At 40.9% G+C, this 14,285-nt stretch overlaps 2 protein-coding genes and 1 non-coding gene across 3 annotated transcripts; all 3 read left to right on the top strand.

Moving 5' to 3' along the window:
- Positions 1-4,174: 4,174 nt before the first annotated feature.
- Positions 4,175-4,839, top strand: LOC133000707 (guanylate cyclase activator 2B-like). The gene is made up of 3 exons (XM_061070664.1): positions 4,175-4,258; positions 4,447-4,639; positions 4,781-4,839. Exons 1-3 carry the CDS (start codon positions 4,175-4,177, stop codon positions 4,837-4,839), a joined length of 336 nt encoding a protein of 111 aa, XP_060926647.1.
- Positions 4,840-8,645: 3,806 nt separating this feature from the next.
- LOC133000696 (guanylin-like) lies at positions 8,646-10,774 on the top strand. The gene is made up of 3 exons (XM_061070652.1): positions 8,646-8,723; positions 8,843-9,029; positions 10,704-10,774. The coding sequence occupies exons 1-3, from the start codon at positions 8,646-8,648 to the stop codon at positions 10,772-10,774; spliced, it is 336 nt and encodes a 111-aa protein (XP_060926635.1).
- A 1,991-nt stretch (positions 10,775-12,765) lies between these two features.
- trnap-agg (transfer RNA proline (anticodon AGG)) lies at positions 12,766-12,837 on the top strand. Its single transcript has one exon. It is a non-coding gene; the product is annotated as a tRNA-Pro (tRNA).
- Positions 12,838-14,285: the final 1,448 nt, after the last annotated feature.

Here is a 14,285-nt window from a genome sequence, read left to right as displayed (position 1 = left end):
AGTTAATTTCTCTTCTTAATGGAAGCAAGAGAAAAATGTATTTTAAGAACCGAGGTTCGTTATATTTGAGGTCAGTTATTTCTCTGCTTCATTCACTCTCACTGATGAATAACTTTTATCCTCCCAGGAAGTCACAAGAGAAGTCGGATTCAGTTATGTTTTGTCTCCCTGTATCGTAGCAGCGTGGATCAAATGATGGCCACCAACAGATTTTATTATCACTGATAAAATACTCGAACAATCAACAATCAAGTTGTTTTTTTCATGGCCCTTATTCAAGTATCACGATTTGCCTCAAGGAAAAAAAACGAACAAAACAAGCCTGCATTCTATGTGAGTTTATCAGGTGTGAAGGCATTTCATTTTTCCAATTTCAAATGTGACACATAACGAACCCCCTCAACTTCTTCTCGGTTATCAGAGACCAACCTGCTCAGATGGATAATTAAAACAGAACAGTGTGAAGCTGCGTTTCACTTATCTTGCTCCTCACAGCTGGACTCAACCCCCAGAGGATTTCAGATGTGCTGCGAATGAGGATACTTTTAAAATACAGGCTAAAATCTTTTACTGGCATGTTTATTTACTTTGTAATTGTCTTTGCTCTTCACTTTAAAAAAAAACAATTTCTTGCATCTGTGTATGAAATGTGCTCCATACATACAACTAGCCGTGTGGTGGCTTTTGGTGGCACCTTGTCAACAATGATCTATGGCTTAAGATGAAAAAAAATTAATCATCAGGCTTTTCAATCCCTTTCTCACCAACATGCTGTCAGGTTATTGCCTCTTTTCCCCCCCAATTCTGGAAAACGTAGCTCCAACTATCTCTTGAGCATGGGTTCAATGATTTATCCAGGTCGCACACATCTGGATGACTCACGGCTCCACGTCACCACACATCAAGTGTAAAAACGAAAGTGTTTTTCTCCCAGTAGCTGATAACGATTAATTGTTTCTATTTTAATATGATGCAGACTCACAAAGTTAACAACGAGTTCAACATATCGACGCATTCAGCAGCTTCAGGGCCAAACATTCCCTCAGGAGTGGGTGGAGACCAAAACAGAGCAAGAGAGTAAATATTAGACCAGAACAACATGGCTAGTCGTGAATCCTCTGTATCTGCTGAACGTGTCGAGTGTTAGAGAACATCTTTAATGGATGTTAATACGCGGTGATTAATCTTTATTTTGCTGCCTGATCTGAATTAATGATCGTAGGTTTAAAGAATTTCAATCATCTTTTCCTCGGGTCACAGGTTCACGCTCAGACGTTAGAAGAGCTTGATGGAACGTCTCTGAAGAGAAATAAACCCTGCTTGCTCACCCACTTGACTGTAAAAAGTCTGTGGCGAGAGGAGGTCAGATAAATACTCGTTTTCTATTCACTCCCAGGCTGATGATTTACCTCCCGCTGGCCTGAGTGGTCGTCATTAGTCTTACCTGTCTGAATCACTGCCCTTTCCCATGACTTTCCCATCATACCTGTGGACTAGAAACACTACAGACACTAGGAGCAGGGCGCTGTTTGCTGTTTGAAGTTTTTAAGGATTCGTTTTGTTTGCATTTTAGTTTTGAAGAGTCCTGTTTTGGATCTACTTATGTTTTTCGATGTAAACAGCATCCACTCGTTACATTAATTATTTTGTTAATTATTTATCTAACCTCCCTTATAAATAACTTTTATCCCAGGTTTACATTGCTCCTCTTACCTCTCACAAGCCACAACGTAGATAAGATCCACCTCAAGGGAAGAAAATATCAGAGATTTAGAGAGTAAGGAAGTGATATTACGAGAAAAAGTCATAAATACACGAGAACGAAGTCAAAGTACTATGGGAAAAAAATGGTAATTTGCATGAATAATATTAATCAATTGAGCCAAGAAAAATAAGTCAACATATTACAAGAATGGAGTCGGAATTTAAACCCAAAAAAGTCATAATATGATCAAATTAAGTCTGTGTGATCAATTCTTCAGAATCCTTAAAACGATCAAAGTACTGATGCTTCTTATATTCTCAGAAAATCAAGAAACTGACTTGACACCAACATTAAGTCAATTAGCTTCATGTTTTTGATCATAAGTTTCTTCGAGGACACGTTATTTCAGTTGAGGTTTATCAGGAGGTAACTAAAGTGCAGTGAAGCATCGGAACACGCTTTCACCTTCAGGCCCAACATTTATTCACCTCACATCAGGGTCTGCAAATGCTGAGTTTTGAATATTTCAACAACAGTGAAATATTAACATGATTTCCTGGCTGCTGTGCGTCACACTCCATCACCCACACAGTTCCACCCTGCTCTCATGGCAGCTCGCCGGCCACACCTGATTGGATAGAGCCCTACCTGTCTGAAATACTGATTATTGATTAACAACAGCTATCTCGGCCTCACACCCTCCTCCCCCATGTCTGCATGCACTGTGTGATGCATACAGTGTAATTACTGGTGACTAACTTGAGCTCCAACACTGCAGCTTTTATCAATCCATCATGAGAAGCTGCTCTTCCTGTGTGGGGTCACCGGGGGGCAGCAGCCAACCCCGTCACACACGTGGGTGAGAGGTCAACAGCTCTCTGATGCAGACATGACACATGGAGCACACCCTGTATGGATGTGATTAGACTGTGGCCACACAGGCTCCGGTGTGCATCCTGTGTCTGTGAGGTAGACGCTCACATCCCTCATGCTCTGCGTAAAGAATTGAGTTTAATGAGCTCATCACAAACCTCCCCCACGTGTCGCCTGCTCGTCACGGGGCCCACACTGCTGTGTATGTGCATGAACGCTCGGTGCCACTCGAATCGATTGATTTGTCTTTTTTCTTTGAGGCGTAGCGATTAGCCGCTTGTGCCGCTGCCGGAAGGTCACAGGTTTGATTCCTGCATCATGCCGACGAGTCCGTCTCAGCTGGAAATGCTGTCGACCTTTTTCGCCGCACCTCTGTCCAGAGAAATGATGAATCTTTAGCTCCTGAGGAAATGCGACCGGATGTACTGATGGAGTTTCTAAATCTTGTTATTCAGCTGACAGCACGTCTCCCATAACCTTTCGTTAATGTTGTTTTACATGCGCAGCGTCTCGTTGGCCTAAGAACCTCCTGGAAAGTAACACATCCTACATATGTTTCCAAAAATTCATTCAGATCTGCTCGGAAATAAATTCAACTTAATGTTTTATGCAGCAGATGCAGAGAGTCTTGCAGCAGCAGAAAAATAAATACTGAATATGTCACTTTTTGGGCTAATGAGAACACTGAGGCAGGAAACGATTATATTTCCAACAGAAATATAGCACTGTCGCCTCACAGCAAGAAGGTTCCCGGTTCAAATCCCAGCTTTCTGCATGGAGTTTCCATGTTCTCCCCACCTGTGCCTGGGTTTTCTCTGGCTTCCCCCACAGTGAACCCCCCCCTCTCACCTAATATCAAGTGGGATTGCCTGCAGCTCCTCCCGAAACCCAGGATAAGCTCTGTAGATAATGAGTGGATGGAAGTCCTTATTAGGTACAAACGGGTGCGTCCACTTCCATTAGATGATAAGAAAAGCAAAGATATGACAGGAGAGTATTTTACATTTAATTGTGGTGATGCTAGTTGCAGCTTTTCTTTCTGAAACTGTAAAAGTGACATGAAGTAACTGAGTCGCTGTGAGTTAAGAGCGGCTGCAGGAACCTGAAGCTTTGGCACCGTGTCCAAATCACACCAAATTCAACGCTACTCTTCTTTGGGCCCTCACTTCTTCTAAATATGATTTTGAAGCAGGTCTGGCAGATCTTTTCAAACATTTAAAACAAAGTATAAATAATGTGCAGAGGTATGAAACCATGCTTTCTAACAATGGGCTGGTGCGGGTACATCAGTGGAGCTCATGGTAACTCTTTAACCGTCCAGCGGTGGGATGAATCCTGCGGAACAGAGCAGGACATGTGTGCCGGGGATCCTCTAAAACAATCAGGCAGGTGCTGAGGTCAAAGTAGATTTATGAATTCCTCTTTACAACCCCCCGTCGCTACTCATTAACCCGTGAGAACGACAGCTCTGGTCACATGACTCCGGGCAGACGTGTTTAAAAGGGAAGCGTGTGGACGGAGGGAACGCAGACACCGAGCTGAGCACCTCTTGAGTGAATACACAGCAACAGACCAACAACACAAACTGCTGTCAAGATGAAGGCCACACTCGCCACACTCGCCACCGCCGCCCTCCTGGTCCTGGCTCTCGGCTGGACTTCTGAGGCCGTGCAGATCGAGGTGAGTGCATCATTTAGCGTTTCAGACGACTGGTGTCTTCGTGATGAGTTTGTCTTGGACTGGACAGACGACCGAGAAACCTGTTAAATGTGCAAACCAAGATCTATTATCTCATCGCTGCAATAACAGTGTGCACCTTTGAGTTTGGTTTCAGTTGTCTGATACAAACACCTGTCTCTTTCTTCCAGGAGAACGGCTTGTCGTTCTCGCTTGAGGCCGTGAAGAGGCTCCAGGAGCTGACGGTGAGCCGGGCAGCACCGGGCCAGCTGAACCCACGTTTCAGGGCGAGCAGCGTGACCCTGTGCGCCGACCCCATGCTGCCACAGGAGTTCCTGCCGCTCTGCAAGCAGAGAGGAGCGTCAGCTTCTCTCGCCAGACTCGGTGAGACCTTTGTAAATCGAACAGCTCCCGTGTTTGTGATGGAATTTCATGTAAACTTGTCCGATCATGATTATTAGAGGGCTGGTGATTCAGCGGTGCCTGATATCTGTGGCTCACCTGTCATCTCTCCTTTTATTCCAGGCATGGTTCCCCTGGACGTGTGTGAGATCTGTGCTTTTGCCGCCTGCACCGGCTGCTAAACAACGGCAGCAAACCACCGACATCTTGCCGAGCTTCAGACTTGTGATTTTTTTCATTCTCCTTTAAACCTATTTCAGGGAATTTCTAATTTGCCTTGCCCCCAATGATAAAACGTTCTTTATCCTCAAAACTGAGGTTGCGACCATGGCCCACATCGTAACTTTATAAATTTAAAAGTTGTGTTTTATTTGATATGTTTTGCAAACTGTTACTTCGTAGCATAGTTACTATTTTATTTTCCTGCTGGAAGTTCTCTCTCTCATGAATTTTTATTATCTTTGCAATAACACTGTTTGTTACATCCAACCAAGCTTTATATATGTATTTAAAGGAGGTTCTTGTTGAATTCTTCTCCTTTTTTATTGTCATAGTTTTGAATAAAAAGCCTTCATTGAAAGTTTGTGTGTACTTTGTGTCAACTTCAAGCTGCATGCACTGATCTTTAGCCATTAGGGGGCAGAAAAGACTCAAAACAAAGTGACAGATAAGAACTCAACACCACCAAGAAGTCGACATCCACACTAAATACATTTTAGTTTTAAAACCCAGAGTCAACCCTACTCTACTCTGTACTTTCCAAGCCTCTAAAATGCTGATGATCTGGTTTTATTTAGAAAATCCTGGGTTCTGTTGTGGTCTGGAAAAGCAGAAACAGAGATTTTAGGTAACGATTACCGACGTCCTTTTTAAAACATGAACTCCAGATAATATCCAGACCTAATTGTCTCAGTCTACCAAATAAATTCTGATGTGAAAATCATAGCTTTTCGTTTGAGACTCAGCAGACTGTCACCTGGACGTCTCCAATGTCAGGAGATGACCCAGAGTTCTGTGCCTTTCTGAAATTTTTATTTCCAAGCTACTAAACAAGCTATTGCCCCATTATTATTAACACAACTTACAGCATCTGCTCGACCCTGCACTGCCTTCGTTTCTGCCTCAAACACGTCTTTGTCTAAAACTATGAATAATGGATCTTATGCATCGTATCTGACACGGCTCATTCTGCAGATATACCCTCAGTTCTCTGAATAAACCTGCAATGCAAAGGCACATAACTAATGTAAGGATATTTACGCTTACATATGCAATCATAAAAACAAGCTATGCAGCATTTTCTTCTTGCTTTCTAAGGAAAAAACATTATTGCAGTTTCCCTTTCCCCTTTATTATTGGTTTTAAGACACACACAGAAATACAACACTGATATATAAGACTTAACTAACTGAAACCATGTCCTCTGGATTATCTGGAAACTGTGGGATTCGATCAAACAAATCCCCACTTGGCTGATTCCAGCTGATTGTTAAAATATCTTTTTAAAAAGTATCTGGAAATGTATCTCAGCATCTGTGTGTGGAAATATTTGAAACAGCACTTAGGGAAATGAGATTAATACGGATTATATCTAAACAGGTAAACTAATTGATATGATTTAAGGGAAGAAATCTAAACCTTTATGTTGTGACTGTTCCAAAAACATATTTGCGTTGTGAAACAGAAGCAGCTTCCCTGATGTGTAGTTTAAGATCAACTAACGTTTCTTCCAAAAGTATTTTATGAATCCCTGTTCACCATTTTATTACCAACTTGCCAGTTTTATTACTCGTATTGTTTTAAAGCTCTATTTATTCAGTATGTTTCTATTCTCTCATCGTATTTGCTCCAGTCCTGAAATGCTTCATCCTGTTTAAAACTTGTAAAATGCTGTGTTTTGAAAAGCGTTGTATAAATAATAGAAAAACATTATTTCAGATGTAAAGTTCATCTCATCATTCTTAAGAAAACTGAATGTTTCTCCGAGTGCAGTCATAATGAGACTTGCTCTCAAGGGGGACCAAGAGGTTCCGTCTCTAAGAGTTTGTTTAAATTAACAGCAGAGTTCAAGCAGCAGACACATCTCAACAGCAACAGCACAAAGAGAACTGCTTAAATCAGGTCGTCCTGAAGGAGCTGCTGCAAGGACGCCACTTCGGAGGAGAAGAATCACTGTGGAAGAATCTTGATGAGCTTAAGATGTCTGTGTCTGAGACGCAGAGAAAGTGAAAGAATAGAGTATGACATTAGAAAAGTTTAGTACTTCTACTATGTACTACTATGTACTACTTGTAGTACACGTGTATCAAGTTCCTGACGCCTGTTACAATGTTCCTCTGCATCGTCCCTGTCAAATAAACAAATATATAAATAAATGGTGTTTGTGTTCCTGGTTCCCACAGCGACACAAGGAGGAGGAGGAGGAGGAGGAGGAGGAGGAGGAGGAGGAGGAGGAGGAGGAGGAGGAGGAGGAGGAGGAGGAGGAGGAGGAGGAGGAGGAGGAGGAGGAGATGTGATGGCGTGTGGGTGTTGTCCTGCTGATTTTATTTCGAATCAAACTTGATTGTCGTGACCACAGAAAACTGAACCCCCTTTGGTTTGCACTCGTTGACTTTTCAACAGGACTCAACATTTTCCTCCTTGCGAAATCAATCAAAGAGAAAAATCCCAAAGACAAAATGAGACTCAATGTTCTGTAAGTTCTGTCAACTTTAAATATCTCCCAGATATAGCAGCTGGATTTTGACAACAAAGGCCTTCACTTACTATATATGCTGAACAATTAAATTAGTTTGAGTTGTTTTCTGTAATTATTATTAACTTTGTTAACACCTTTCATAAAATTAAATGCTTTTTGAAGCATTAAGAACAAAAAATGTTTCGGCAAGAAGAATGAAGAATAAGAATAAAAGAACATTTTTTTCTTATTTGAATCTGTCCAAAGGAGATTGCATGTCACCTCTCAAATTACATTACCGAGAATATTGTGTTTAAATCTCCACCAGGACCAGATGCACTGTACATTCTGAGTTATATAATGTACATTCAATGAAAACCTTTGGAAGTCAATGAACAGCTGTGTGAGTGTGTGTGTGTGTGTGTGTGTGTGTGTGTGTGTGTGTGTGTGTGTGTGTGTGTGTGTGTGTGTGTGTGTGTGTGTGTGTGTGTGTGTGTGTGTGTGTGAGTGAGATATCACAGTGTGAAAATTCAATTTCTATTCTGAAAGTGTGGAAATTGAAACCAACCCAAACTCAGTAGGAGTTTCACACGCTCCGACCACAAGCTGCTGCCGACTGACTCATTGTGACATCACAGATGTGACATCATAAGCTATGGGAGGGATCGGCCCCCCTCAGACCAAAGTCGCACTAGATGAAATAGCGTTATAGTTTGAAATAAGGGAGTAAAGTTTATTTTAAAGTTAGGGGTTTTTCCTGTATTTTAAACTAACATAGGAGCTTAAATTTTAAGGTGCATGTTTGTCCGTGTGAGCAAACTGAAGGATTTACAATTTGGGTCAGGGAAACATCATCATTTGCAAATATCACAACTATACAAACAAGTGACCTACATGGCTCAGCTCTGCAGGTATACAGCCCCTCGCTTATCAGGCCGCTCCGTGACGACTTGAAAGATGAGATTTATTAGATGTCACTGTGGGAATGAGTGAGTTTGTATGAAACCCAAAGTAAACAACTGAGATATCGCACTGACGGAGGAATCAACAGCGATAAAGGTTATAAATAAATCTAGAGAATAGTGGTTATAAACTTAAAAACAGGATCCACAGCCCTCGGAGTACAGTGAGGTTATCTTTGACCCCCCCCCCCCTACCTTTACACCCCTCCACCCGCCAGCTGCCCTCGTTAATAAATCACTCACTAATCTGCCCAGACACCTTATAAGAGTCAGCGCAGATCCACAGAGAGAGAGAGAGAACAGAAGAAACCCTCCTCTGCACCTACCAGGCAACTTGTATCATCTGAACATGAGGTCCCTCAGTGTGGTTGTGGTTGTGGTTGTGTTGCTGTGTGTGGGCACTGGAGCTCTGGGTGTGCAGGTCAAGGTGAGTATCCACTGCTCTTGGAAGTACTCATAGTGTTTTTCAAGCTTTAAAGTGACCATCTTTACCCCTCTGAACCGAATCTGAACCTTCTCCTGCCCCTTGTTCCTGATCCTCCCCAGGTGGGAGACAGGAGCTTCCCCCTGGAGGCGGTGAAGCAGCTGAAGGAGCTGATGGATTTAAATGAAGACCTCGACCCTCGCCTCGCCGAGACAAGTGTCGCGGCCGCTTGTGAGAACCCTCTGCTGCCTCAGGTGTTTCAGCCGGTTTGCCAGGGGAGGGGCACAGGCACCGTCTTCTCCAGACTAGGTAAGACCGGACTGGGCCCAGGGTAAATGAAGAAATGTCAAATATCAACATTATATTATATGAATGGGTTTATTTGGGCACAAAAGTAAAAGAACACTGTGTTCCTCCTTCTAATGGGTTTCAACAGTACATTACTGAGAGTGGAGAAGTCGTTATTTAATCATAGAGAGGATTGATATTTCCATTTCTCACAAATTTGCTACTTCCCCCATTAACTATGACATTCAGACGTGAATCCTTTCATTGTAAAATCATAAAAAAATGAGTGACAAACATAGAGTTTAGCTGTTTTGTAAATAATAAAACGATGACAACAATGGAGCTGTGAGGAACCGAGGAGAATAAGTTGTGTCAGGGTTTCAGCTACACTGACGATACTTGATTCAATTAAATGTTGGTTTTGCTCTTTTGGTGGAATCAAATTATATTAACTTTTTTTTGAACAGCCCATTGCAGCTGGTTTGCCTTTTATTGCAGGGCTTACATTTGCTAATAAATGAATTAGACAGCTCTATCCACTTTATCCTGCCAGTTCCTTCCCAGCAGGGAAGCAAATTAACACAGCAGTCGTTAAAACCTTAACTGGTTTGAAACCCCGCGCTCCAGCTGCTTTATACTTATTAAAGGAGCATCAGTGACATTTGTCAGATGCTCCTTGTCACATGTTGTTCTGGAGGTTTTCTGGAAGCTGGTGAAAGGAGAACTCAGGCAGCAGCTGATGTCTTATGCAAAAGATTTTAACATAGACTTGATGCATCAAGGGAACCAGTGTTTAGAACAATAATGAAACACTGACAGAGTTACATGAGCAACTGCCCTCCTCCCCCAGCATCCACTTATGTCTTCCTCTACTTGCGTCACCAATTCTGACAGCACATCGTCCATTAAAGCCTAGAACTGCCGTCACTCTGTGTGTTACATGTAGGTGTTCGCCTCCTAAGTCACATTGTGTCCTTACGTCTTGTCACCGGTGAAAGAGTTAAAGTCGGCGCCTCTCTGTCTGCGGCGTCTGGGTGAGATATGAATGTCCCTGAGCGCAGACACTACAATGTACAGTTTGTTCGGCCCTTTATCTATTACCTGACCTTGCTTGGAGATCTAATAAATAATAATAATAAAACATTTATTTATTGGTGCCTTTCACAGCACTGAAGAGTCACCTTACAAGACATAGAGAAAAACCAAACAAAAAACAATGTATTCAAATGATCGATAAAATGAACAGTGAATACAACTTTCTCTAGCTGTGTTTACTTAAATGCACTTACTCTTGCATTAAACATCTAAACAGGCCCCACCCTCCCATCGGTGGACAGATATATACATAATATATAGTGACATGTACAGTAATGTGTGAGGAATGTTCAAAACCCCCTCAACACATGTTGTCCCTCAGACTTGAGCTTAAGGACACGAACAACAGGCCCAAGCTTCAGTCAATTCACCTTTAATTAATTCCTTGAGTTCAGTGTTTACACATTACCCACATCCTGTAACTAATGCATCGTAAAGCAGCTCTGGAATGATAATGTCAGATCAGAGGCCAATGAAAAGCAATGTAAATAGTCCTTGGGAACCATAAACAGCTCATAGACGGCGTCTTTGTCGCTGCTCTGACACGGATATGGATCCTGAAAGCTTGTGTGTAACAGGTGATGTGTTGTTTCTCTCCAGTGTATATCATCACACCGTCGGATCCCTGTGAGATATGTGCCAACCCCTCCTGCTACGGGTGTCTGAACTGAGGAACTGAGGCCGCCATCTCGAAAACACGCCAACGCATCGACCGAGAGCCCCTGAGGGCGTCAACACCTTCCACGGGTTCTAAATGTTTCATGGAATAGCACTTCCCAATGAGCAAATATCACCCGGCAACCAAACCCAATGGATCTTATGGATCAGTGTTCAACTTACTGGATTTTAAAAGTTTCGTTTTTTTAAATGTTTTGGTAGATTTGGTTTCCTGTAAAGTGTCAAACAGCTGTTCTCTTACTCTGGAGTTTTCAAATTGCTTTCATATTGAATTTTTAATTTATTGAGTCTGTTGCAGCCTCTTCATAATAAAAAAATATATCTATTCTTTGCACAATTGAAAGTATTTCTTGTTGTCTGTAAAATAAACACACACATACACACACAAACACACACAAAGGGTGTGAGCTGCTTTATATTTAATGGGGAAACAATGAAGGACTTCACGTTAAGTCTGATGAAAACATCTGACGGAAAAATGAGAACGAGAACTTTTGCTGGTTCCTGTTATTAAATTGAAGTTTGTCTATGAGTCACTAAGTGGTTCACATACTGGGCTGCAAAACCACTCATCACTCTCCCACTGACCAGCTCCACTTTGTGTTGCTATGTGACTGATTTTGACAACTAGAGCAGCTAATTCATGTAAAGTCGATCAGGAAAAAAATGCTTTGCTGACGTCAAGCGTCAATGGAATCATCGACCTGCTTTTTCAGCCACAGACGCTCATGATGATCCTGTGTCACAACACATCAGATACAGGGAATCCTCACCACACTCATTATTCAAAGCTGCACTGTTGAATGCATCGTGTTCAATTTGCATCAGCTGATCAATAAACACTAATAATGTGAGTTTAATCGATAGGATGATGAACTGGTCTAATGAAGGTGATCAACCTCAACAACTGCTGTGGTTGATCCTTGACAGCTGACGTGTTTCCCTCTGTCCTGTGCATTCAGTTAATTAGAAACAAAGCAGATATCCACAGATTTGATAAATTAATTCACATGGTATGGGTTTGTTTCTTATCCTGCTTCAGTCATATCTGGAACACATGGATGAGGAGTCGTCCAGGTTTCTCAAAAGAGGATAAAATGTTCACATGTGCCAAAGATAACCAGGATTCCCCAAAATTCAAACTTATTGTGTCCATAACTTATTGTTTCCATAACTTATTGTTTCTTACTGTATATATTGTCTTATTGTATATATTGTTCTTTTGTTTTTATGTACAGTGCACCAACCACACCATGGCAATTTCCAATATATGCAAATATACATGGTAATACAAATAATTCTGATTCTGATTCTGACAAGGAAGCAAAACAGAATATTTTTTTGATTGTTTTTGGCCCATCGAACACTGTCCTGGGTATTGATAGATTAATTTTGATAGAGTTGTTTACTAACTGCATAAACTGAGGCACCTTTTTTTTAAATATTGACAATAAAGAAAAACTACAGAGGGCAATTTAAATAAAACAAATGTAATGTGCATAATAAAGCTTTATTTATTTGATCAGTTTTTGGGATGTTATATGAAGTATGTTAATAAACTTGATAGACGACATCAGGTCAAACACTGGTGATGATATATAATTAATCACAGGATTGATTATTTGAACAAAAATTAGATAAATTTAATATAGAAGAAGACACAAGAACAAACAATTAAGATTATAAAGAACACGTGTCTGTGTGTTTTCTTATTTGCTCTTATCTTATCTGATTGTATCTTAGATGAAGCCGGAAGTGAGTTCTTCCTGTTTGGATGCTTCTCACCGTTAGATGGCATCGTCATGTGACTGTAAAACAAAGGACCAACGTGATCTCTGGTGTTAATTCAACGTCGAGCTGCGTCTTAAAATGACCTGAAATTAAAGTTACATTGAAAGAGACATTTTATCCCCGATCATATTTTCCATTTAGTCCTTTATGCATTTAGGTATTCTTCCATATTATGCGTTGTTCGTCGTCACGTGGCTCGTTGGTCTAGGGGTATGATTCTCGCTTAGGGTGCGAGAGGTCCCGGGTTCAAATCCCGGACGAGCCCTCCGCTTTTTTAACCGAAACAGAAAATTCCTTTTTCTTTAATCCTGCATATACTAATCATTTAGTCTATTTACATTTCATTAATTCAACTGGATTCATGTCTCTACACATGCGTCACTCACACTTGTGTTCCTGCTCTCATCTGCATTGTGACGATTTAGAAACTTGCATCCAGGTGAAATGATAATTCAAACCAATGAATAATGTTAAAACAGAACAGAAGGTTGATTAATATACTGTGTAGATATTCTTTTATTTTTTGTATTTTTTTTCCAGCTTCAAATGTAAATTCTGAGGCTGAAGAGCATTTGTTCAATAGAATGCAAACAAACCTTAATTACCATAATACACTTCATTAGCGTTGTATAAATACAGAGCATTTGCTGTAAATAAAAAACAAGACCACAACATAATCATGGGTTGGGCAGTGTTCACACTCTGAGGGATACTTGATGATTAAGAGGTGTATTTTGTTTGCTAAAATAAAAAAATACTGTTAAAAAATGAATTTAAGTGGTTTGACACGTTGTTTTGAGCTCAAATAAGTGTTGGACGTCTTTTAAATATACTTTTTTAGAAGCTTTACTCATCATGGACCCAGATTCAGTCAACAATCATTGACTATTTTGTCTGATAAAAACCGTCCCAACCGAAGGATCTGGACACATGTTGGGGTACAGTACGAAGAGGCAGTGCAGGGCGCAGATCCTGGGAGAGAATTATCTAAATAATGAAATAAATAAACAGCTTTATATATTAAAAACATAATATGTGTTAATGTCTCTATTTGCTGTCGTCAGTGTGCTGTGTGCTGATTCCTCTCGATATCCAGCAGAGGGCACAATTCACTAAACTATTATTCTACACACTGCAGATTTCTATGTTGGTGACATTTGCTGATACCTTCTGCTTCCAATCATTCCTGTAACTTAACCTTAAAAAGGGGAAACAACTGGTGATTTGCATGCTGCCATGAGAATAGATGATTTAACTATATAAAATAAAGTTTTTAATTAGTCGACAGCGGCACAGGAACACACTTGACTGTATTTTACCTTTCACCATACTGTAGTGATAATAAGAATAGAATAGAAAGTAAAGAATACATTTGATTTAACAAATACATATTAATGTGTCCACACCTCATTCGCCTCCCATATGTTTGCTATACGATCACCTGGCTCCTTTTAATAGGTTCCTGGCGCTACATGTGTGTTAAGTTCGGCCCTGTTTCCTGGAAAGATTCGCTGGCCCACATGGAACGTTATGTAACTTCTCTGAAATCGGGGTTTTTTTAGTTTTCATCGCTTGATTCATATGATTAACGGGAACTGTGCATCAGTTCCTGCTGTGGCTTTTCTCCTCATCCTGTTCAGGGTTGAGCTGCTGGAGCCGGTCACAGTGCAGAATTGGTCCTTTTTGACATTTGTGTCAAGGTCAAAACACACA

The sequence above is a fragment of the Limanda limanda genome, chromosome 4 (genome assembly GCF_963576545.1).
Source record: "Limanda limanda chromosome 4, fLimLim1.1, whole genome shotgun sequence".
In the NCBI taxonomy this organism is placed as follows: Eukaryota; Metazoa; Chordata; class Actinopteri; order Pleuronectiformes; family Pleuronectidae; genus Limanda; species Limanda limanda.
This window is presented reverse-complemented; position numbering and strand designations above follow the sequence as displayed.

Excerpts from the sequence above, each read along its gene's own strand:
- LOC133000707 (XM_061070664.1), top strand. The coding sequence starts at position 4,175 with ATGAAGGCCACACTCGCCACACTCGCCACCGCCGCCCTCCTGGTCCTG. Across the intron at positions 4,259-4,446 it reads CTGAGGCCGTGCAGATCGAG|GAGAACGGCTTGTCGTTCTC; the intron begins GTGAGTGCATCA and ends TCTTTCTTCCAG. Across the intron at positions 4,640-4,780 it reads AGCTTCTCTCGCCAGACTCG|GCATGGTTCCCCTGGACGTG; the intron begins GTGAGACCTTTG and ends CTTTTATTCCAG.
- LOC133000696 (XM_061070652.1), top strand. The coding sequence starts at position 8,646 with ATGAGGTCCCTCAGTGTGGTTGTGGTTGTGGTTGTGTTGCTGTGTGTG. Across the intron at positions 8,724-8,842 it reads CTCTGGGTGTGCAGGTCAAG|GTGGGAGACAGGAGCTTCCC; the intron begins GTGAGTATCCAC and ends GATCCTCCCCAG. Across the intron at positions 9,030-10,703 it reads CACCGTCTTCTCCAGACTAG|TGTATATCATCACACCGTCG; the intron begins GTAAGACCGGAC and ends GTTTCTCTCCAG.